At 28.4% G+C, this 27068-nt stretch overlaps 1 protein-coding gene and 1 long non-coding RNA gene across 2 annotated transcripts; both read right to left on the bottom strand.

The window, feature by feature from the left end:
* Positions 1-450: 450 nt before the first annotated feature.
* Positions 451-6846, bottom strand: LOC147812096 (uncharacterized). Its single transcript, XR_015433238.1, has 2 exons — positions 5728-6846; positions 451-690 (listed from the first exon to the last, which is right to left on the bottom strand). It is a non-coding gene; the product is annotated as an uncharacterized LOC147812096 (long non-coding RNA).
* Positions 6847-7243: 397 nt separating this feature from the next.
* LOC107452479 (uncharacterized) lies at positions 7244-22047 on the bottom strand. Its single transcript, XM_087162331.1, has 3 exons — positions 21169-22047; positions 16252-16736; positions 7244-12922 (listed from the first exon to the last, which is right to left on the bottom strand). The coding sequence occupies exons 1-2, from the start codon at positions 21556-21558 to the stop codon at positions 16491-16493; spliced, it is 636 nt and encodes a 211-aa protein (XP_087018457.1). The 5' UTR covers positions 21559-22047; the 3' UTR covers positions 7244-12922; positions 16252-16490.
* Between the last annotated feature and the right edge of the window lie 5021 nt (positions 22048-27068).

Genomic DNA, 27068 nt, shown 5'->3' with positions numbered 1-27068 from the left:
AACCAGTTAGAATTTATAAATTACAGGAAACTCTTATGAAGGGTAAAATTACCCATAAATTTAAATTAAAAATCACAATAATGAAACGTCTTAGAATATTAAAACTGTTCACACATCGACCTGTAAGCATAACATAAGCGGACGATTATACTGGAAGTTTCCTAAATTTCTTCCAGTTTTATGAAGAATGTTATTGTTTGCATACAATCAACCATTTACCATTACATTAATGAGTACCAATAAAAGAGATTTTAATCCTCACAGCACAGCTCCAGAGACAGACTGGTCATAGACTCAGAAGTATATCATATTCTACGCCAATAGGAATGTGGTCCACTTGAAATTGGGCCTGTCTGACCTCGCACAGTTTCCACTTTTATCTTTATAAATGACAGCAAAATGGTTTCTTAAATGTGGGAAATTTCATATGATGAGAAATAAAGAACTAACCTCATTATAGAAATGTCTTTAATATTCAAAGATCAAATCTATGTACAAGTTGGTGTGACTTCAGATTCCATTTTGAGATGAAAGTTTTTGAGCAGATGTCACATTTAAAAGGTCTCTCGCCAGTGTGTAGTCGAACATGTTGATCCATGTGGCTTTTATTATGTGTTTTATATGGGCAATAAGAACAAACGTGGATTTTTCTATTCCAGGTTTTTTTCCAGCCTATGTAAGTAGTGTGATCTAGAAAACAAAAAAATAAATGCAATTGCTACCTTTAAAAATTTTCTTTTATTTGGAGAATTCTAAGTTTGTTACAATACGTGTAGGAATCTTTTTTAATTTAGTTGTTTTGCATTGCCACATTTTTTTTATATTTAAAACCACATTTGTGCTTATAAAATACTTACTATATTTCATTGCTTTTTCATCTTACATCATACATATAGTTTATAATCACTACTTTTAACACATATTTTTAGTTTTTTACAAAATAAAATTTGTTTAAATTCACACTTGCTTCAGAGACCATAAATTATTATTATTACAGCAAGGAAAAATTCTCATCAAAATTAACAAATCAGTATTGCAGCAAGGGTATTAAAAACAATTAAAATCAATCAATTAAATGGCAATTATGAAGAACACCTTTAAACATCAATTGACATAAACTAGTTTTGATCATTTTAATTCTTTTTTTACTATGGTGTAGTTGATTTACTATGATGTAATTTTATTAATTTTTAAAGGTTTTAAATTCATAATTTATAAGGATTCTAAAAATACACAGGTGAAAAATAATAAACGTGACAGCAGAACACAGTACATTTCTAAAAATTAACCCTTTTTAAAAATTTCTTTTTACAATCCATCAAATATAAGACTGTTTTTTCCAAATAAATTTTTGTAAAGACCAGAAAAGTTTACATTTCAGACACAAATTTTTTTTCTTCAATAAAACTTAGTAATTTTTTTAACTTGAAAAAAAAAATTAAGTAATAGGGAATTCAATTTTGAATTCCTTAAAATTAATACAAAAATAAAGGATTAAATTAACACAAAATTAAGGAATTAATAAGAAAATAAATATTATTAGAATTCATGGAAAGAAAATAACAATAAAAACTCAAGTATTGTAACTTTCGGATACAGCATAACACTATAAATTCTTAAATTCAAGTTGTTATATACTTTGAAAAAAAAAATGACACTTGACAATAAAAGCACTTAAATATACTGGATATTGGTGCATTCTTAGTACATTGAATATTAAGTGTTATTAAATAAAAAAAATACGTAAATTATTATTAATTTTTTTTCTTCTTGGAATACCCTTTGGATAAACAAACTTTATAATCGAGTGCAAAACTTTTTGGATCCCTTCAACATAACAAAGAATATAAAAAGTAAAATGGACATTAACAGGTCCAAACTTTTGACCATTCTGTTGAAAAAAATTATTGGGATCATATTTTCTTGATTGCAGTTACTATCATATATTGAGCTACAAAAATCCGATGATCCAGATATAAATCTTAATATTTATAGTAAATTAAAAAAAAAAAACTTTATAAAGAATGGTAAGAACCATTTCATATTTGAATTGTTGAAACTGTTGCAACGAGTAAAATTACTGGCATTTATTAAGTCTTACAGTCTGTATTCCTAAAGTTAATTTTTTTTTCAAGTACAGGTGATTATTTTTTTAAAAATCTAGGTAACTATCTATTCCATTATGATTAACACATCAAGAAAATGTTATATAAAGATACATTAATTGTGTATTTTGAAACCAAAATGTTCAATGTTTTTGCAGGAAATATTACGTTTAAGGCAGGGATGGGCAAACTTTTTTGGTCGAGGGCAAAAAATCGAAGAAAAAAAAATGCTTGGTGGGCTAAGTAAAAACTTGTAAAATAAAAAAAAACGATATACAAGTTTTAATTTAAATATTTAATGAAATTATGATTTCATTTTTGAAAGTTCCTTACACTGAGGTTCCAAGTGAGTTGTACTTATTTTAAGGAACGAGGCTAAATGTTTGTCTGTTAGTCTACTTCTGAAATTATTTTTTCTAAGATTCATAGTTGAAAACACTTGTTCAAATATATAAGATGAAACAAACAGACTGATTTTTTGGGCATAAAATATTAAATTTAGGAAACTAGCTTTTAGTAATGATTTGTAAAACTCAAACTTTGTCATATTTAGAAACAACTGCTTCAGACGGCGCCAATCTTGGACTATTCAATAAAGAACTTCTGTTTTCAACATTTTACCAATTGAACCAGCTGTCTGGGCTAGCTATTTCCATCAATTTAAGTTTTGTAGGGAAAAGAAATAGAGAAAGTAAAAAAAGTCGTCAGTACTTAGTTAAAAAAAAAAGAACAAAAATAGCTTTAAACAAAGTAGACAAGAAAATGGATGTATATTGTTTATATTCGCCACGGATTGTTTATATTCGCCACTATCTGCGGGTTGGATAAAACCCTCCGGAGGGCCACAGTTGGCCCGCGGGCCGTAGTTTGCCCATCCCTGGTTTAAGGAGAAAAAAATTAATGAGAAGTAAATTATAGGTGATTGGAGAGTCTCCTAGTCTCTCTAAAAATTACAAGCCTGATATTTTTTAAAAGATTACATTTTTCAAATAGTCCTTTCTAATGACTAATAATGTGCATTGGATGAAAGTTCTTTTTATTCCAATAATTGTAATTAAATAAACCTAAGAGGTTGTTCAAACAATACGTACATGAACATCTTTTTGGCATTTTCTAACCCCCTTGTAAGGAAACTGCAAACTCCCCTATGATTATGTAAAATTTTAATTTCTTTAAAATTCTGCTCAACTAAGTTTCTGAATCTTAATTTTAATAAAAAAATAGCTTTTATTCATTGTTTTAACATGAATTATAATTGCATTTATGTCGATTCAGATGGCGCGCAAGGTTGTTCTAACCATTTTTCAATGTCCATTATTATGATATTTTTAGCATCTGCACTTGGTTAAACTTCTTTTAGGTATCTTCCCTTCCTTCTACGTACTTTATAATGCACATTAACTCGTTTACTTGGCAATCAGCAATTTCAACAGTTCGAACAAGGTTGGCAGTTCTTATCACATAAATTTTTTTTATGATGATTGGTTTATTTCTGCGAGGCATGGTAAATTCCACAATTTTTGCATGTCGTTGCAGATAGTTGCAATTTAATAGAAAGACAAAAATAATTGTATGGAATCCTTAAAAATCCTTTAGTTTAAACATTTATGTTCAGGTCTAAACAGAATCAAAGAACTTCTCATCCTTACTATCTAGTAGATCACCTTCTATTTGTGCCATTTTGATGGACAGGGAAAAAATTTGTCGTTAATATTTTGAATAAACCACTTCTTAAAAGAGAACATTAAAATTTGGAGCAAATATTGGCTTTCCCACACATGTTCTGCATACCAAACCAGCTCTTGGTCATCAAGTAAGTCAGGTTTCCCTGCTACAACATATGTAGCTTTGACAGGATAACCCAAACCAGCTCTTGGTCATCAAGTAAGTCAGGTTTCCCTGCTACAACATATGTAGCTTTAACAGGATAACCCAAACCAGCTCTTGGTCATCAAGTAAGTCAGGTTTCCCTGCTACAACATATGTAGCTTTAACAGGATAACCCAAACCAGCTCTTGGTCATCAAGTAAGTCAGGTTTCCTTGCTACAACATATGTAGCTTTGACAGGATAACCATCAATGTTCATTGAACTCCAAACTCAGCTTTCCCAGCATATGTAAAATTGCTTAATTAATGTAGTATGTACTACTTATCTTATAACTATCTTGTGCAAATGGTAAGAATTTAAATAATAATAATAAAAGGCACTCATTACCATAAAAATTTGATTGTAATAAAAATTAATAACAATTTTTATGAAGTGAAACATTTTAAACAATAAACCAAACGTACAATGACCAAAGCAATCTTTTGAAATAAAATTAACATTATTTATGTAAAAAAATTTCTGGCAAGATTACGATCAACAAAAGTCAGTAGCAAAAACTTAACAAACTTTTTAATATTTATAAATTTCCAGTGACTGCTATCCTCATTCAACAATTTTTCAAGGCAAATTTTTTAATACACTGATTCAAAATATCAGTGGCTTTGTACGCAATGTGTAATTTATGTATATTTCTTTTTATTTCACTAAATAAAATTTTTGGATTCTCGGATACCTAAGAAGACTTTTGAGGTCTCAATTATCAGGGTAAATAGGAGGATTTATTGTTACTCCTTGCAATTATTAAACACTATAAAAAATTTATTTAGTTCTTTGTTGTAGAAAACCCTCAAATTATATTTAGCTTAGACTGTGAATATAATAAATTACAAAAAAAAATAAATAAATAAATTGTACAAGCAACATTTTAAACAAAATTACAGCAAAGACATTAGATACAAAATTTATATATCAAGAAAATGCACACATTTACAGTTCCTTTGTAAGGAACACTTAATTTTTTGTACATAATAAAAACACACTGAAACTAGTATGATTGAATAATAAGCCAGTACACCTAAAGGATCTTCTATGCAACTTTAGGTTTGAATTTTGTTCAAAACAGGCTTTTAAAGCAGAAGCCTCTTAAAACGTATCCAAACAAAATAATATATTAAACAGATGGCACACATTTCTTTTAAGTTACATTAAAATTTTCTTCTGACATGAAAAATAACTAAAATTGTGTGATAAACCTAGCTAAATGTTTTTTTTATACAATTTTAGGTTTAAATTTTGTTTAAAATAGGTTTTGATCTAAATTTTACATATCCAACCAAAAAATATAATATCAAGCATACTGCTCAGATTTTCTTTACAGTACATTTAATTAATTTTTTTTTGGCATAAAAAACACTAACTAAAAATGTGTAAACCTATACAGCTAAAAATTAAACAGGTTTTTATTCTCACAATTTTAGATTTTAATTTTGTTTAAAATAGGTTAATCTTGACAGACCTCAAGTAAGCAGCACCATTTCCTTTAAAATATGTATGAATTTTCATTTGACATAAAGAAAAAAAAAACACTGATACTAAAATTGAATAGGTTTATAAACCTATTTAGGTTTCAATTCTGCTTAAAATAGGTATTTCCAGACAGGCCTATTTTTAATATATCCAAACGAAAATATATAATATCAAGCAAACTGTGCATGTTTCCTTTAAAGTACTTTTAAATCTTTTTTCTTTTGACATAAAAAAATACAATAAAAAACTAAAGTTGTGTAACAAACCTGATTAGCTAATTATAATTACAATGATTAAAACCAGTAAATTGAAATCTATAGAAACCAACAGAGACTTCATGTTATATTAAGTGACACGCCGGTCAGGTGGCCGAGTGGTTAGCGTGCCTGACTGCGGGTTCAAATCCCGCTCTGGGCATGGTTGTTTCTCTCTCTGTGTTGTCATCTGATGTGTGAATGTATGAATGTGGCCCACCCTATGAACGGGTATTTGTGGCAGTGTGGCGTGGGTAATGTTGATCACCTCCGTGACTTTGGTTCACAGGTGCCCACTGGGCAACGATAAATGAGCAACACTTCCGGCATCTTCTAAGGCAAAGAACAAAAGTTCAGTGCCTGCCGTTATTGAAAAAAAAAACATATTAAGTGACACATGCATTGCAAAATTTTCACAAACATTTTCTTAGTTGCACATGAATTTTCATGTGCATGTTAAGGTTTCCTCTTTGAGTGAAATTTTTGCCACATATTTTACAAGCAAATGGACGTTCTCCAGTGTGACAACGCATGTGCACATTGAGAGTGGATTTGAACGGAAATTGTTGGTGACAAAAATTACACTTATGAAGGATGGAGTCAAAACTAGAATTTGAAACATCAGTGGAATAAATGGAACCTAGAACAAAAAAGAAACACCATTAAAAGATTCCAAAAATATTTTTCACTTAATTGCAACTTATAAAACATATTAATAAAGCATGTATTATTCATTTATGCTATTTTCGAAGATAATGAATATAAAAATTTCACTTATAATTTTTTTAAAAATGCTGAGCGCCAGAAAAATAATAGTTTAGTAGAAAGTTTTTAAAACTTTGATACCTCATCCAGATTATTGTGAGTAAAATTCTCATGATCTTACAAGTACAACTTATAAGCAAATGAACTTTAAACAACATTAAATTTTTTGGTCCATTTAATTTTATCAAAAAAAAATTCAACATTTAGAAATTCAACATTCTGAACAGAAAGACATTTTCACTCTCTTATACCAGGGCCATCTTAATAGCATGCAGGGCCCCTGAGCACAAAAATGTTTTACACCCCTATTACATGCCGTAATATTAAAAAACGAACTAAAAACTTCTCATACATAAAATAAAACAATTTTAAAATATGCAATAATTTAAAAAAAAATTAAACACATTTTGATTACCTCAAAAACTCAAAGCATTTTTAAACAAAGCATAATTTTTTTTTAAAAAATTGATGCTAACCAGTTATAAACCTCAAAAAATAAAATTATTTTCAAAACCATGGAAGTTAATTACAATAATTAAATTAAATAATTATAAAGGTATAACAAATAAAAAAAATTCAAAAGGTATGAATTATTTTGTCAAATTAAACAGTTATTAAAATAACTTTCAATACACAAGTAGTACCTAAAACTTTTGTTGGAATGTAGAAAAATAGTCTAAGTTTTCTTGGTGATAAACAATTCAAATTATTGGTTTTTGCATGATAATCAATCGCTATTTGTAGAAAAAAAATTCACACTTCATGCAGTAAAACATATTTATTTTAAATATTATATATAATAATAGAATTTATAAAAAATAAGATTCTCAAGGACCCCCTGAGTGCCTGGAGCCGCCAGGCACTGTTGTGCCCATGTGTAAAGACAGTACTGTCTTGTACCCAACTAGTTGGATTGTAGAAAAGTAAGAAAACAACCATTTCAGAATTCAGCATTTTCGTAAATCAGCCTTTTTCTCAGTGCTGTAATCGAGAAACATGGCTTTTTGAACAGAAAGGACTGCAAAGGAAATACTTATTTTAACCAGTTGGTGTGATGTATAAAAAAAAAAACTATATAAGAAGATAATCATTTCAATTTTCAGAAACTATAATACTTTTATTGCTATATTAAAAAAACCAAAAAGTTTTTCTGCAGAGGTAATTTTTAATATTTAAACCAGTTGACGCAGAAAAGTAAGAATATACTAGTACATTCAAAGTTCTCCATTTTTTGTTGTAAGTCAACCTTTTAACAGTGTTGCATACAGAAATTCTGATTTGCAGAACAGGAAGAACTGTAGTAATCATTTTTTCATTGGCTTTCAACCAGTTCAAGTGATGTTTAACATATTAGTTAATAAACTTTTTTCGTTATCTATTTTAATAATAAAAATATTACAAAACTTAAAACACAGATTTTAAAAAACACCCTAGTAAAGGTTTTTCTTAAAAAAATATTAAACGAAGTTCGCTGCACTAAAAACAATAGTATAGATCCGAAGTCTTGCGAGTCTAGGTGTAAATCAAACTCTGAAATTACGTAAAAAATCCAAGAGAATCTGCAAATCATAATATTATATTGTGTTTAACATGTGCATGAGACCTCATGTTTTGCTTGCAGGTAAACACCATATCACACATTACACATTTGAATGGCTTAATTCCTTGGTGACTTTTCAGGTGTCTCATGAGGTTTCCTTTCTGAGCAAAGCTCTTTCCACATTTTCCGCACTTAAAAGGCTTTTCTCCTGTATGTATGAGATAATGTCGATTGAGGAATGACTTGGCAGAAAATTGTTTTTGACATATATCACACGCATAAAAAGTACCAGGAACATTGTACGAATCAGATGAAACATCAATAGTAAACTCTAAAAAAAAAGAAAAAAACATAATTATTATGTAAAAATTATTTTTAAAAAAAATAAGAATTTAGAGGCATAACTAAAGAGCTTTATGAAAGTATAAGTAAAATTGCATCTTGAAAACTACTTTAAACATTTAAGAATATGCTATGGTCAGTTGTAAGTTCAGAGCTTTCTTGAATTTCACATTAAACTTTTGTGTTTATGAGTTTTGAGGTACTAGATTCAAACTACTGTTTGTCTAAGATAGGTACTCTGACCGCCACTAAGTCTGCGGCAGTCTGGTACTATGGAAACAAGAAGAGGCCATTTTAGGGAGGGTAGCTTCGATGAAAGAGGTCTCTTCTCTCGCCCAAACCAGTCCTAAAGAGGGATCCCCCACCCCTACTTGAAATTATCATACCTCGTTACCATAGTCACCGCCACAGCTCCAGACGAATGTCTGGTAGAGTACCTATCTTAGACAAACAGTAGTGATATTTGAGGCATTTTTCATGCATTTAGAGGCAAATCTCAATTGAATTGAGATAAGTTTATGGCAGTGTACTCCTGCCATTTATTTTTCATATGAAGTAGCCATGGAGAACTGTCCAACAGGGTGCAAAGCCAAATCTTTCATCAAAAAATAGGCAACTTTTTAAGCACCTAAAAAATTTTCAAGCACTATATACATTAACAAAATTTAAAACAATTTTCAAAGACTTTACATGATCATGATTTTTTTGAAAATACCAAATAAAAAAAAAGCACCTTTAAGGGCTTGTAAAAAACAAAAATAAGCACCTTAAAGCACTTTTCAAAAATGCTACGCACCATGTTCTAACATATGCATCAGAGATGTGGGTTTTTGTGGTGAAGAGGCCCTTGAAATAAAAATCCTCTCAATTATTCTAAGTGGAATTTGCAAAAAAAAAAAAAAAAAAAGAATTTCCGAGGATTAGGAATAACTCAGAAATGTGAAAGATATGTTAAGTACCTGACATTTCAAAGATATGCTGATCATGTAAGAAAGCAAAAGGAAAGCCCCAACAAAGATGGATTGAAGGGCTGTTGATATCTTAAAAGTAGAAATCAGGAAACAGTTGCAAAAAAGTAGGAATGTCTAGATAAAACTATTAGAAAAGGCCAGGACCCACCTCAGGCTGTTGAGCCATTGAGAAGGAAGGGAGAATCAAATGAATTGAGATGTACCATAAAGTATTGCTTTATAGTCCACTAATATTAAAAACAGTGAAATGTAAAGGCATTGTTTGTTAGGTAGGGAGAAAAAGCAATCGATAACTTTTAGAGTTTATGTATATTATTCTTATAAAAAATTAAAGCATTAAATTCTCTCCTACATAATTTGAAGAAATAGTACAGTATGTAATTTAATGAACTGTACAATGAACAGTTTTTGAATTATTTTAACTGCAACTTTTATTTTTGTTTAACTCTTTAAAAGCAGACTGCAAATTCAGTTAAAAGAGTTGTTCATTACAGAAAATTGATTTTTCACGTGTTATCAAAAGGAGACGCTGTGTCTGGCAAGAAAACTTTTGAACAATTCGGTTCAGCTGACAAAAACCTGATTGCGATGAGGATAAAAAAAATTTGTCCAGCTTGGAGAGCACTTTTTAAACTTATGCAGAACAATTAAATGGCTAAATACAACTTAATTTATCAATAAAAATTAAATGTATAGAAAACCTTTACAGAAAAAGCACATTTAAACTGATAACAAATATATGTAAAATGAAAAATTATAGTCAGAAAATCATGTTTAAAATATTAAATGAGCATTTAAAATAATAAATAAAAATCAAGCTTTAAACAGCAGATATTATTGTCACTTTTATATCTATTAATTATATTATTAAATGAGCAAGTATTTTAAGAGTTGTTTCACAGAATTTATATATATATGTATAGAACTAAAATTTTTTTGGTGGTATAAAATACAGTGGAATGGCCCCCAAGCCATAAAAATACTTTAGTTTTTTTTATGTATTTTTATAGTTGAAATAAAATACATCTGAATCTATATAACATTATTTATTTTCTCATAAGGCAAAATCAGTTTTTCATTTTTGTTAAAAAATAAGAACACAATCATGAATTAAAAATAAAAAAAAAACATTATTTTTATCAATTCTATACAAAAAGATATAAAAATATATTAATTGTCAAAAGATTTTCATTTCTTTGAATTTCCTTTTCTAAGGAAACGTATTTAACTCTTGATAACTGTTTATTATTTTATGTAATTTGGATAGTTTTCAATCTTTTCTTTACAATATTTTTTTTAAAATAAAAAACAATCCTTTTATTTTTCATGTTGAATTTCAAAAATATCATTTTGAAGAAATATATTGAAATTTGCAGAGCAAATGGAGCATTTCACAGACTGGGCCAAGCTTCAAAATTTTGTGGAGAAGTTAGCAACCCTGCGTTTACATGCACTAAATTATTTACGAACAGAAACATTTTTTCCCCTGCTTATAGATGATAATGGGGTTTTGGCAAGTGTTCTCATACATAATGTAGCTGCAAAGGTTTGTATGGAACTTTCAATCACTACTTAAACAAAATATTCTGAAAGGGATTTTACAATTATTCCTTGATTTTCACTTGTTGTGGTACGTTTAAGTGGTATTCTGCTGGTCAATTTCTTCAACAAATTTCTAAATTCCTAGAGTTCTGAAATCTTTAAAAGGCTAAACTTTTTTGTGTTTGAAATTTTAAAATAAAATTTTTTTTTTTTAAATAAAAAACTAGTTCTTTTGAAGTTACTGTACTTTTAGTGTTTCTATATAGATTTTTCTTTCCTTCACAATTTCATTAACCACCTTAAATATTATTTTTCAAATTATTGTTTTTATCAAACAGAAATGGGTTACCATACTATTACCGAAAAATAATTGAATGAAACCTATAATTCATTTGGCAAGTGCATGAAAATACTTTTAGAGTTCAGTGTATTCAATGAAAAGCATAATCTGGTGCAGTTGTTTCCAAATTTTTATATCAATGGAACGCTAAATAATCAAGCATCTTTTGGCCAAATCTCAAGTTAAATAAAATTAGCAGCTGTGAATACAATATCAAAATAATAATAATAAATAAATAAATAAACTATGTACAAGTTATTGATTATTTTTAATGTGAAGAATGAAATTTATTCGATTTCTTTATTTAATATTTTACTTAAATAGTTTCATAAAAATAACCTAATTATCAAATAAATGATGAGTTATTGTTGATGACAGGATACAAATATCATTACTGATTTAAAATATTTTGGAGCACCATTTCGGGAGCGTCAATTTAGTGCACCTTTTTATTATAAATACAAACTTAAGTCTTTGTTATAATTCAATATGTCATCCAAAATATTTTTCTTTTAATATTACTGAATATGTATCACTCACCAAGAAAATTAATATTTGTCAAAATACTGAAGACCTTTTTAACTCAAACTTTGAGAATGAGGGTTTGTGTAATATAGATATATTTTTTAATTTACCTACTAAACACGGAAATATTAGTCTGAAACAAATAACTCTTAAAATGCTTTAAAATAATTTTGAAATAAAATAAGTAACACAAAAATATGCACTTGAATGTTTAAAATTAATAAAGAAAGTTGAAATTTTGCAGAGCATGAGAAGTAAAACAAATTTATTAATTTTGAAATTGTAATCACTAAATAAACAAATGTAAAAAGTTAATAGTTCTTGTTTAATTACAGAAATTTTTTACCTACAATTTTCATTAATTACACCCGCAATGTTAATGTGGTTTATAGAGAATTGCAATCTATAGATCTTCAACTATATGGTCATTTCATTTATCAACCTAATTTCAATGCACTATGAATAAATTTTTTTATATATTGTAAAAAAGAATAACCACATTTATTGCTTTCTTTTTATTTTTTTTTGCAAAAAAGATTAAACAAAATTTAGAACATAAGTTTTTCATATGAACAGAATTTTTTTTTTCCTTACAAAAAGGTTTATGTAGGTACTCTGTCGTACAGGTGAAAAATTAACATAAACGACTAAAAATTCAAAATTAAGATTTTTATATATTTGGCTTCTATTGTACGATAAGCTACATATTGCAGAAAAAGTTTTTCAAAAATAATATTGTAGCGTTCATAGCAATGGTAATAGAAAGAAAATAGTTGTCAAGCCACATTATTATTGAAATCTATCATGACGTTTTTCAATTGCACGACAGTGTTGTGTATGCCAACTCCAGTACCAGAATCAATTAGGTAGTATCATGAACAAAGACAATATTATGTTTTGAGTAATTGTGATATAACAAAGCAGTCTCAGTGGCATAGCTTTTTGGACATGAGCTACATGCAAATGGTCGACATCCCTCGTGTCGCTTCATGTGAACTTGCAGGTTGTCCTTTCGGGTAAACGTTTTATCACACACAGTACAAGCAAAAGGCTTTTCACCAGTGTGTATGTTGTAATGCCTGTCGAGGTGCTTCTTGGCGGCAAAACTTTTTTTACATATATTACATACATGAAGATCTATGGGATCAGGATTTTGTGAATTAACGGAACAGATCAATATACCTGAAAGATTAAGAAAACATCATTAGAAGCAGATTGAAATATAGATATGTGCATATATTTTAAAATATATAATACAAACACCAATCATATTGCAATTGCCAGACTAATTGGAAATGTCTCCAGTACTTTCTTATCAGTCTAACACCTAATGCGCTTCTTTAAGAAAGCTTTATTTTCTAGGCTTGTTTAACCCCTTAACGCATTTGCCAGTGTCTGACACGAGCAAACGTTGCCACATGCAAGTTTGTACATGCCCGTGCCTGACATGGGCAATCTTGTATCTCACGTTATTTTATTTTCAATGCCCGTCTGAGATCAGTTCTAGTAAAAATGGATCAGATAGATTATAATTAAATTCATTTAGCATAAATGGCACCCATATACAGCATTTTCTTGTGTAAACCATATGGTGCATCTTGATGATCAACTATAAGTAAGCTTGTTAGGAATTCTTTGTTGTAAAGCAGTTGTTTGGTGAGTAAAAAGGTATTATATCCATTTTTTTTTTGCGTTAAATATCATAAAAGTAATCAGCTAGTCATAAAAATTTTTTTGTTAAGTGCTTTTGTAACTTGTTTTGAAAAAGTTATCCAATAATGAGTGACTGGCGATTTTGAATAAGCCAATTTCTGAAAAAGTTTCAGCGATGAAAGTGACGATCTGATAGATTTAATTTGATTTTAATATTTTGAAATTTAAAATAAACCTGCAATCAAATTAATTCAACTTTGTTTGTACAGTAATTGTTTTTTTATAGCTTTTACACCAACCTCTACTCCCTCCCCAACCAAAATTGCAAAAAATAACTTACACTATACCCATATATTTATTTTCTGTCAAAAAAAAAAATCCATTTAACCAGTTGTTCAGGGGAAAAAAAACTCGTGCTTTAAGAGGATAAGAAAGTTCTCATACTTTTAAGTAAGATCTCCCATGCCTTTTTCATACCAACTAAATAAAAAATATATACATTTCATAGTCTAAAATTAACTTGATTTATTCCAGATAACTTTATATAAGCCCAGAATTGTGAAAGCTTATTTAAAATAACCTCAGTAATGTTTCCTGCAATAAGCCTAAGGAAATATGGTAAGCCCACCTCCTTGAAGGTGAGTTTGTTTCGGTAGGCAATAACAGCTATTGATATTTCAGGTCTATAGCTAATCTGACCCTTTCAAATGATATATAATATTCATCTGAACATATTCATCAACAATAGCTTTTGTTGAAAGCAGAATAGGAACAACATACACACACAAAAAATTTTTTCCTTCTTCTATAATAATTGTTAAAAATTTTTTTTAAATATATATTAGGAGAAGATATTTCTTTTTTAAAAATATATAACTAATAAATAGATACAATGATATAAAGTCACTGATAAATTTTTTTAAAGATTATACAATTATTTAAACGAAACAATACTGTACCGATTTCCTGAAAAAGAAGAAAAAAGTATATTACACATAAAGGTACAATATTTTAAACATTTGTTACTTAAAAGAACAAGTCACATTTTTTTGGTACTTCTGTACTCAACAGAAATAAAAATTTTATAATATTTTTAATAAATTCTAGTTTTTAACGTGTTCCTTTTGAAAGTCATCAGACAAAAAAGTAGTCTAAATCTACTTCAACAGCGAAAACGATAAATATATGTAAATTACAACGTTAAAATCATAAAAAACAGACAAAATAAAAAAATTTAATAAATCGTATTAAATAAAATTTGCAAGCCACTGAAAATCTAAATCACAGAAGAAGAAAAAAACATGTTTTATTTAAGTTGCATGACGTAACATGGAGAAAAAAATTTCTAGTTAATATTTTCAACAAAACTCAAATTAGACGAACTACAAACGAAACGACAAAATATATTCTATAAAATTTTTCAGCAAACCAAAATTTTGCATTCAATAAAAGGTATACATTTTTGGCATCTAATTTATTAAAGGAAATGTCAATAATGGAAATCACACAACAGATAAGGAGCCTTTAAACTTTTTTAGCCAATGGATTGCGCTCGCACTTCTAAACTAAACTCAGTGACAGCCCATGAATGCCCAAGACCTTCAGCGTCCGTCCCAATTTTCTTGAACTTGGGCTCTGGTATACGGAAGCAGATGTTTAGATTAGGTGGTCCAAGGTTTCCAGGCATGCTTGGTACTAATTTTATAGACCCACTGAAGGGATAAAAGGTTGACTCAACCTGCCCCGGTTCGAGAATAGAATCTCCGACCTGTGGCACTGGAGTGTAAAAGCGCTAACACTCAACCACTGAGCGCCACTCACTAATTTACTAAACCATACATAACTAGAGAAGGTTTAATTTAGCTTGCAAGAGAGCATACCCTCTAGATTTGGAAACTTGTACTTTTTTTTCTCTCTCTCTCAATATTTTGGGACGATTATAAGCATTTTCTAATACATTTCCATCCTCTTATCCAAGACCAGACACAGTTTTTAGAAGCTCTAGGATAAATTTCAGTGCTGGAACTTGCATATTTCGCAAATTTCCTTGTTTTTATTTTTAACTTTAATAAAAAAAAAAATTTACTTTACCAGGCTTTTAGCAGAAACAATAGCCTCAGCTTTTATCCCATGAATCTCTTGTGTATCTTTGGATAGGGCATTTTTACTCAGAACTATTTGTCTTACCTATCTAGCTTATGAGTTATAGTGTTTCTTCTGATTATCATTATATAAAATCTATTTTAACTGTAGTTGAACAACAGACTCAATTTTCGGTTTATGATTACTAATGTTCAACTCCATAGCCTTGTAACTTTGAACCCACTTCTGAAGACAAGGGATCTCCTGGATCAAGTATTAGTAGAAATTTCCCTTTGTGGAAGACTTTTTGATGGAACTAACCCACATTTACATTACATGGAGAGGAAAACCACAAAATCCTCCCATGGTTAGCCAGACGGCAATTGGATTCTAACCCATGATCTATCTACCACTGAGGTTATTTTAAATCAGCACTGTGGTCTCGTATTGACCAGCCATCTCTGGGATTCGAACCCGGTTCATCTCATTGGAAGGCGAACGCTCTATCCTCTGAGCCACCACTGCTCTTTGCAAGCCATTAAATAAATTCTATCAACTGTTGCTTTTGAATTTCAATTGTGTTTGTTTCTGACCAAATATTCATGAATCTAATGCCTGATTAATTCTTCACTTTTAGTACTGTATTCAATTTATGAACACAATGCTAAAACAGGAATTATATCTTTTAAGTTTGATTTATTTGCACTGTTTTATTTTTCTTTTAGCTATTGCTCAATCTATTTACATTGTAAATTTTAAAATAAAATGAAAATTACCTAAAGTGAGCCGAATCCCTGATATGCCACAGGTTGTTATTGCAAGCTAGATTTTAGACTACAAGGCCAGAGATCTTTGCATTATATCATTAATAAGAAAGACAATATCAAAGATTTTTTGCAAACCATACTTAACTGCAAAAACAATAGAATTTTTTTTACACAGAATTGAAAATTGATATCTGAATGAAAAACAATACTCTAGTGGCATGATTACAACAGTTTTTTTAGGATGAAAGTTACTTCTGAAACAACTTTTCTCTTGAATGGCATCCAAGATGTCTTATTAGATTTCCTTTTTGGGTAAAACCTTTACCACATTCCTTACAAGAGTAAGGTCTCTCTCCGCTGTGGGTAAATGAATGCATTTTAAGGCTAGATTTACTGGGAAATACTTTGCCACACGCATCACACTCGTGGGAACTCAGTTCGAAAAAGGATGTGAAACTAGAATTAGAAATCGAATGAATGCTGCCTGAAAAAAAAAGAAAATATTATGAGAATTTAAATTATTAAAAAGAAGTACTTGCAAGATTTTATAATGAAGATGTCACTAAAAATTTACACTGGGATATTCAATTTGATACAGAAAAAATTAACGCAATTTTACCAGAAACTGATTTGATATTTTGCTAACCAAACATTTTTTTTTAGTTCTAAAAATTAAATATGTTTTCTAAAAATAAATGGTACAGTGCAGCTTTCAGGAGAACTCCTTCAGTCACCAGTCTCTCGTCATGGCGGGTATCACGGTTACAAGGAAAAGTCACTTCGAATAGGGGTGTGGGGTGAGTAGTTTTGTCTTGATCTTGGCATAGGTCAGCGTGAGTAAACCAATCGACACCTTCATTCCTCCATTAGAAACATGCTCTTGCTTGTTACCATAGCAGCAGACAGTCCCAGACTTTTAGTCTGGAGGAATTCTCCGTAAAGCTGCACTATATGTCACATTTTATTCATTCTATGGTTAAGGCACTGAGTTATAATTGTGAAAGATTGGTGCACTATCCTTGGTGGGAGGGGGGGGGTTGAAGCTACGCTATCTGCCCTCCATCATCTATTGATGGATATCACAGCCAGTCTGGAAAGCAAATGTGGTCAGTGCACTACATTGACCACATTGTCAATATAATGCTGTCGTTTTCTAAATTGTGGAATCTTAATCTCTGTGACTACTATGGCAAACAAATTGTAATTATTGACAGATATTTTTTGGTTACATTAAACAGATATATTAAACGGAAATAAATCTGAGTTTAAATAAATTTTTTGGATAAGAGTATAGTTTATTTCCACATGTGGAGAATTTGAAGCAAATCAAGAATATAACACCAAATTTCGATAACGATTATCCGGAACGATCGGGACCATAGCTATTTCGGATAACTGATTTTTCCGGTTTTCTGAATCACTACAAAAAGCCGTTTTTTTATGGTTAAACCCAACTAAAAAAAAATATATATATTTGGAAATAATCTTAAAAAGAAGAAAAAACGATGAAGTAATACACTAATGATTATTTCCAAAATGATGGTAAGGTATCTTTGAAAAGAAAAATCCTAAAATCTTATGAGGAAAAAAAATTTTTTTTAAAAAAATGGTGGGAAAATTTATCGAATTTCGTTCCGATTTTTTGGTTTTCTGATTTCTGGATAACGGGTTCTGTACTGTATTTTAAAAAATATGTTTGCAATATTTTTATTAATTAATGACAGAGATGTCAGTTCTAGTTAATTTTTTTTGCTTCTTCCTTTTTGTGAAGAAATCCTCTATTATTGGGAAAAAAATCTATAGATATTGTCAAATTTGTTTTATAATTCATTCATCAAGTCTTTTATTTAGTTTTTCTGAAATTACTCATAGTTTTAATAAATAAGAATTTAATTTGTTGTATCTTTCTCCCATAAACTCATCAACTGCATCAAATGACATTTTACTAAGGTTTTGTTGCAGAAGTGAATCTAGGTTTGAATTCATTTTCCAGATCAAAGTGTCACCTAAAATTAACAATTAATTTAGATAACCAATAATGTCACATAACATATTATAAAATAAAGCATAGTATTTGCCATCCCTTTGGGAAAATTTTGACTTCATCAAAAAATAACTTCAAAAACAATTATTGAGTATTAAACTAAGAAGAGCTTTCAGTGTTTTGCAAAAAGCTATTTCATACATATTTTGCTATTTAAAGAAAGGAACTGGTTTTAAGCTAATTTTTCATTGACTGTATAGTCCTTATCATGCATTTAAATTTGTTATTGACAACAGGTGTTAAAAGAACAAAATCTTATTAAAAAATAAAGAAAGATGACATTAAAAATTTAAACTTATTAGCAATTGCTATTTTATTACAAAATAACTAACTAATCTTAACAAGCTATTTCTGAAGAATCAGCAAATACAATGATCAGCAAACTCACAAGATTTATTTTTCAAATCACAACACAAGAATTAAAATTTTTAAATAGACATGGTTCCAGAAATTGAGAATTAGTAGAGTACAAAATCTTAATCTAGAATTTTTTTAAGAAGAAATTTTTTAACGTATTTTTAATGAAAAAAGATTACATACAATTTAACATTAAGAAACAAATCTATATATATTAAGACTTCTATAAAAACATGCCTCCGGGATGTTTCCCAGACCGTTGCCAATAGCCCATTGTGCAGCTCTAGTGCGACGTAAATTAACAACAAGAAAATCTATAAAAACATGACATATTTTTGGAGAAAAAAATGGATTAAATTTTCAATAAAAAATTCTATTAATTTCAATGTTTATTAAAATAGACACTTGATACCATATTTTCAACATACTTCAAATTAAATATGATTAGTAAAAAGCTGCATTCTAAATAAAAATTGCAATAAACTAACTATAAACAGCTACCATAAATAGCAAAATGCGTTCACATAAAATGAATTACATAAAACTAGAACCATATTACATATAAAAGAAAGTCATAAATATCTGCAAACATGTAAGTCAAATGTAAAAGATAAGGTAAATTAAAAATTTTTACCAATTTAATTTATAAATAAATATAAATACCTACATACATAAATAAATACAAGATAATAACCATGGATTCCATAAATTAATTTTTAATTGAAAAACATTAAATCATTAGACAGTATATTGATTACGTAGTTTGTAATTTTTCATAATATGAATGATAAATTACAATTAATTCATGTTTTAAATTGGAGGCTCTAAAAATATTACACACATAAGTTGAACTTTTCATAAGATTTTATAACAGAAACAGGACCCAAAACAGGATTTTTATAAAAACACTTTTAATGAAAAAATTTTTTTTAATAGTTTAAAAGAATTATTTTAAAATTGTTTATTGTTACTAATTTTGCTATTACAATTAACATTCAAAAAATCTTTGTTCAAAACTGGAGAAATCCAACAAAGATTTTTTTTTTATCTTGGTCATAAAATTTTGTACGGGATAAATATTTCATTGCTGATTTTTACTGATTACGCCATTGTAAACTATTTTACAGAATCACCCAAACTTTAAAAACAATATAAAAAAATTTGACTTTAAGACCAACATAAAACCCGAATAATTATACATACCAAAAAGAAAAAAAATAATGCTTGGAAGTAAAGTATGATGAGATTAATGAAACAAAACCCAGAATCAGTTAAACCAAATTTAGACAATATTACTACAGAGTGCATAGCCAAATCTTTCAACAACAACTTTTAAATATTTTTTAAGCACTCAAAAAATATTTTTAAGCACTATATACATTAACAAAGTAATTTTCAAAGACTTTACATGATCACGATAAAATAACTAGTTTCGGACAAAGAACTCTTTTCTTAATTATACTAACCATTATAAAATGTTCGAGAAATTTTTCGGTTTAATATCAGTGGGTGGAAAATGAAGCCTGAAAGTGGGAATATCTTCCAAAATGAGTAGTACATGAGAGTGCAATAATCATACCGAACCCAGTTCAGTAGACGCACATGCGGACTTGCAAGTATTTCATCAAGCATGTAAAATGATTTCAGCTTTCATACGCTATGGATTGACGGTAGGTCGAAATAAATTGTGGTTGAATCCATATCACATTTTATCCATCTCATGCAATTTTTCATCAAAAAACTTTGAATTTTTTTTTATTTGTAATGCCAAATCTTAGATTTTACAAGCAAATATAATAGAATGAGAATGGAAGCATGGAAAAGTTTCACTAAAAAGCAAAATTTTATAAAATACTCATAATAAATGTCAAAATTATTTAAGTCGAATGTCAATAACTGATTACTGTTACTGACAATTTTAAGACTGGTTATTTTCAAGGTATGATAAAGGAATTTTCCAATTTTTTTGTTGTAAAAAAATGCAACTTTCCCTGTTTTTAAGGAATTAAAATAAATTCCTTGACAATTCAAGTTTTTTCTGTTCTCCCTGATTCGTGTGAGCCCTGTTCCCATTATGATTTTTGCAATAAATAGAAAAAATACCAATGAATACGGCTATGTTTACATAAAGGTAAGGTGGGTAATAGTAAAGGTCTGTGTGGGGTCAAGAAGAGAGGTTGACAATAGAAATTTTGTTTCATGCATTATGTGCTCATTCAATTGAAAATATTTCATAGTGTTAATTAATATTTGATGAATTATAAACACAAAAGTTCAAGTGTATGTTCAATTCTCTACAGTTGATAAAAGTTTGAAAAATCCCAACCTATTTTCCCACCCTAAAAATGATCTTAAAAATCAAAATAATTTTAGGTAATAAAATAAATATATTTCTTTTTATAAATCAATTTCAATCCCAAAGATATTTTAACATAATATTGCTAGAAAAAGTGACCCTACAAAGAGTTAAATCAATATTTAACTTCTACTTAATTATCGAAAAAAAAAAAAAAAAACTTTTATAATAGATCGGTATCATGTTGAGAAGACATGTGCTTCATCATAGATTGCTTTGAAGAGAAACCCTTTGCACATAAGTGACACGTGAATTGTCGCTCTCCCGTGTGACTTCTAACATGTGTTTTTAAACTATCTCTTCTTGCAAAACTTTTACCGCAATGGTGGCAACTGTAAGGTTTCTTTTCAGCATGTGATGGTAGGTGTCGCTTAAGCAAGGCTTTCTTAGAAAATGCCCTCTCACACACGTGACACACAAAACTTGAACCTTGTTGACCAAAAGAGGAAGAAGATGAATTAAGATCTAAGTTAGGATAGATGAAATCTGAAAGCAGGAACTCTGAAAGAAAAAATGAAACATTAATTTGTACAACGATTTTAATGCAACCAAAAGACATTCTAATTTGTTTCTTAAAAAATAAACAATACAAAATTTATAATGCTTTAACAAATTTTTTATTATAATTTATTTATTTCATAAACAATCCCTCTAAATTAAGATAAATGATACATGTACAGAGTTACAAGATCTTTCGATTTAACACATTTATAAGACATTTTTTACAACAAAATATATACAATAATCATGCTAAAGTTATGTATAAATATATGATTTTAGCATGCTGAACCACCTTTAACAGGTTTTGTACAACTCGAGATAAATATTACAGAAATCAACTGTTGATTTTTTTAAAGTAAACTTTTGGTAAATACCTAGTTAGAAACAACTGTTTAACAAATAAAAAGAATATGCCAGAGGACTTTATTAGCCTACAGAAAAACAAATTTAATGGCCATTGAAGTTTATGTAGATACTAAGTTAGTAATTTTTGTTTTAAAAAAATAATCCATGATACATTAACCTATATATATATATATATATATATATATATATATATATATATATATATATATATATATATATATATATATATATATATATATATATAAAACTCCACACGTTAATGACTTTATAAAATACTACATTTAAGAACAAACTTACGCAATTTTAAAAGAGAGGACAAGTTATAAAATTAAAAATATCATCTTTGTAATGTGTAAATAAGGAAACATTGAACAATGCAAAATATGATAATAAAAATGGGATTTTTTGACTACAGTGTACAATCAATTGAGTGGTGCAGCAAAAGTTGACAATCCTCAAAATTGTCACAGGTTAATGTATCATTAAAATGAAATACTGTAGTTTTTGGAAAGTTTAACTTTGAAATTTTGATTTAATTCTATTTATGGATAGTGCTAAGTGTCATTCAACAGATAAAACATTCAATAATGTGAAAGTTATGTTTCTGTTCCCGAACACTACAGCCTACTGTCAACTACTGGATTAAGGTATAATCCAGGCATTTAAGTTGCAATATAGGAAGATGCAAATGAGGAAATCAGCTTCTCTGGTGTCAGAATCTGCACCTGTAGTTCAACTAATTAAATCATTAAGTGTCCTAGATGAACTGAACTGGATTAGTACGGCCATCAAAAAAGTAAATCTGTTCAAAAATGATTTTTTAAAGCAGGATTTATAATTTCATCTGAGATCCAGAGAAGATAAATGAAAGTGACAAATATTGAGAGGAACACAAATAAAGGTTTACGTCGGTTGGTATCAAAAATATGCACCCAAGAGATTTTGTAAATGTAGATAAAAATTTAACAGTTCTTTCTACTTCTGAAATAAATGCAGAACTGATAAAAGAGAAAACAGAGATAAGCGATGAAGGTGTAGAAAAGTAAGTAGAAGTCACTGAAACAGATCAAAGTAACTGCAAAATAAAATCTTGTTCTGATGTACTAGAAAACTTTCACGACATCACAACTTTAATAATGATGATGATGAAGAACTGTATTATAAGACTATTTACATTATCAGTAATCAGGAAAAAAGTTTGCTTTTTAAAAAGAATAAACAGCCATAAATAGATGATTATTTCATAATGTTAATTATAATGTAATAAATTATGGTTCAGTTCTGTTCATTTGTAATTATGTATTTTTTTAAAACTTTTTTTATTATTTGATACTGTTTGGAATTTTCTATATTTTTTGGAACAACAAATTTTTTTTATAATAGCAACCACCTGTTAAACACCAGTCACTTAAGCACGATCCCGTAAAGAAGTGTTGTTCAGAGAATTTACTGCATTGCATAAGCTGAGTAATAAATCATACAGGTCGTAAAATTTTTTTTTTCACCTTTAGAGAAAGATATGCAAGATTAAATGAAAACCTATTTGATGTTTTGTTTTTGGCTTTCCGTTTTATCAAGACACTTTTGTTTTGCAGCCCCATTGTCTAGTTTTTCCACTCTCTAAGCATGATTTTTTCCAAAAAAATATTTGTCACTAAGCAATTACTCTAGCATTAGTGCTCTCGGACTAAAAACCCAAATTTGGTTAATCTAGGCAGTAATAAATGACAACTGAAACATTATAACAACATCCAAACCACCACAAAAATGATAGCAATACTTCAATACAAATCAGCATTTTTTTTACAACAAAAAGATAAACACATTTTATTTCATAATTAAAAAAATAGTATATACTTTAAGATGTATTCAAATTGAATACTCCTATTTAAAATTGCGAAAGTCTTAGGACTGTTTCTTTAAAGTTCTGTCGTCAAACAAAATTACGTTTTTTATATAAAAGAATAAAATTAATAATAATAGGGTATTTTCATAACTTCTGAGAATTGGCAACAGTTCTTCGTAACTGTGCGATCAAGTTTAGCCTATACGTAGCCAGCACCCTCACGGTAATTCTCATGTAAAACACCAATAATGAAAAAAAGCCAATTTTGTGAAAATGAAAAGAGTTTGTGATCTAATTTTTTATCAAAAAGTTTTTTAAGGCTGCATTATCTGTGCTCATAAAATTTTGCGAAAATGGAGAATTATTCATTGTTGTTGAAAATTTTGAAAAAAATAAAAATTACTAAATTGACGATGTTTTTTAAAATTAATAATTATAAAATATTTAGGTCATTTATCTGTTCTGAATGGCAAGATGGTACATAACTGTGACTTTTTTATTTCCCAGCAAAAAAGAGTTTTGAGAAACACTACTGAGAGAGGTATGTAAAACTATATTCCCATATAAATCACAAAAATTTTAAAAATTCATAAAATAATTAACACAAATTGTAACACAATTAAATAAAATTATACACATTTGAAGGCACACTTAAATTGAGTGTACATGTTTCAAGCTGTAATAAAGTCTGCAAAAGTGAAGACTATATGTGACATGTTTTCACTAATACATGACTTCCCATGTGTCGCATAAGATTTCCTTTTTGAGTGAAACTTTTACCACATTCTTTACAGGTGTGAGGACGCTCCCCTGTATGCGTCATAAAATGAATTTTAAGAGCAGATCTTTTAGGAAATAATTTTCTACACACGTTACACACCCAAGGACTTGAATAACTGGAAATGTTACTGGAATTAACATTGTCTGGAAAAAAGAAAGAGAAAACTATTGTAAGAAATTAGAATTGAAAATAATTTTCTTACATTATAAAAAAATGCTGCCAGCTCTAACAATGCTTTGTACATGTTTTATCTCAAGTATGCTTAAAATAATGCATTTTAAAGCAGAAAATACTTTATAGTTTGGTAAAAGTAAGACTTAATTTTTTAAGGATGTTCAATCTTACATACATAAAAAAAGGCAATTCAATAATAAATTTCTAGAAAAATAGCTTGCACCATTTAACAAAATAAACATAAAAATCAAAATAACCATTAGTATTATTTTATTTTTTTTAAATTCAGTTGATATCATACACAAATTTTTGTATAATTTTTACAAATGCGAGCTAATAGATTTTTAAGAACTTAGTTAATATAACTTCGATCTAAAGTAACACTATAACAGGGTACGAAGCCAGATTTTTCAACAAAAAATAAGTTCTTTTTAAACACTCAAAATTTTTTTTTCATCACTTTAAAAAAAATCATAATTAGGATCCGCACAGTAATAAAAATTATTTTTTCTATCATTTAAAGTTCTTAATTTATAAACATAAAATCAATAAAATTCAAAAAGATTTTTAAAAACATTACATAACTAGTTACTAATAAATAGAGCAGAGAAAATTGTGAAAATCATGAATTTTTTTTGTAACTCAGGACGACAATCCACACGGCAAAGAAAAAATCTCTTTTTAAAAGATAGAAAATTAAGCACTTTTGACAACCCCCGAATTAAAAAAGCACCTTCAAGGGCTTTAAAAAAACGTGAAAGATTTGTTTTAATACGTTTAAGTTTAATATTTTAAGGTGAAAAACAAATTCAATGTAAGAAAATTTTAAATTAAAATTCAATGTACCTTATGACAAAAATATATATAAAATAAAAACAAGGAAAGAAAATATAGCAAATTTTTATAACAATTTGACACAACACCCAAACATTAAATCTTAAACACACATAAGTTTTGAAACAACCATTTAAAAAGTTTTATAATTCAATATATCACATACAACATATGTACAATTTTTACAAAAGTGATCAAATTGATATTTGATAATGTAGTATGCATATATCAATTTCCACATAAGTTTACAATAAAATGGGGTGGCTACAAATTTTTACAGAGTGATGGAATAAATTCGATAATAAATTTTTCAGTAATATCTTATCTTTTATACAGAAAATATTGCTAAGCATTTATACCAACGATTAACACTAAAATTAAACATTTAAAAAAAAATTATAACTGGACGGATTTTTTTAGAAAAAGTAACTTTAGTAACTTAAACTTTAAAGTAACTGAAACAAACCTAACTTTTAGGATATTTTAATTGAATTACCTGACTTTTCCTTATTTTGTGACCATCCAGTGTAACCTTAAATATTATAAAAACAGTTTAAATAAAAACTGAAATTTATATTTAAAAAAAAACAACTGAAATTTAAAGAAAATATATATAATACAATAATTATTATATCCGACAAGAGCTTTTATTCTGCTCAAATAATGTTTGACAATAAGTTTTAAAATTTGATACATGTAGCAGTAAATGCATTTTAAGAAAATACAATTTGTTTACTGCTAAATTACAAAAATGTGTGTTATTACTTTTTACTCCGAGGTCTTCAAATTATAACAAATACAATAGAAGATCCTTGTAAGGTAAATGTTGAAACAGGATGCTTTGCATTATATGGAGTTTTGTGTTATATAGAACATTTAACATGTTATTAAATTTATCTCACAAAAAGGGCAGTATGTATGAAACAGATCAATATTAAAGTTCTTAAAATAATTTTTAAATGCAAATAACTGACACAGAAATATGCACGTGAGTATTTATTATTTATAGAAAAAAATTTGATATTATCAGTTACATTACAAATAAAATCCAATAAATTTATCAATTCTGGTTTTCCTTAGAGGTTATAAGTTTAATGCAGTAAATGGAGAATTGTGGTTTATAGAATTGAATTATATAGACCTTCTACTGTATTTACAGTCATTTTTACACAGTATTCACACTGTAATACTGTATTTTAGCCATTTTTACACTTCCATAGATTTAACAAATAAAAAAATCACCATAACCTGGAAATATTGCACCTTCAAAATACAACCATCGTAAAAAAATCACCATAACCTGGAAATATTGCACCTTCAAAATACAACCATCGTACGAAAAATATAGTTTTTACTCTTTTCATTTTTCGTATTTAACAAACAAGACATCATTTGATAAAGTCAATGTTTAGAAGCTATGTGTTCTAACATGTGTTGTTTAGAAGAGAATCGTTTCGGACAGAAGTTGCACACGAAGGGTCGTTCTCCTGTGTGGCTTCTTAAATGAGTCTTCAGGTTATCTTTTTGAGCAAAGTTTTTACCGCATTCGGTACAACTGTATGGTCTT

This window comes from Parasteatoda tepidariorum, chromosome 4 (genome assembly GCF_982258835.1).
Source record: "Parasteatoda tepidariorum strain Cologne lab strain chromosome 4, Ptep-v5.0, whole genome shotgun sequence".
Classification (NCBI taxonomy): Eukaryota; Metazoa; Arthropoda; class Arachnida; order Araneae; family Theridiidae; genus Parasteatoda; species Parasteatoda tepidariorum.
The sequence above is the reverse complement of the archived record's forward strand: the minus strand, read 5'-3'. Positions and strand labels throughout refer to the sequence as shown.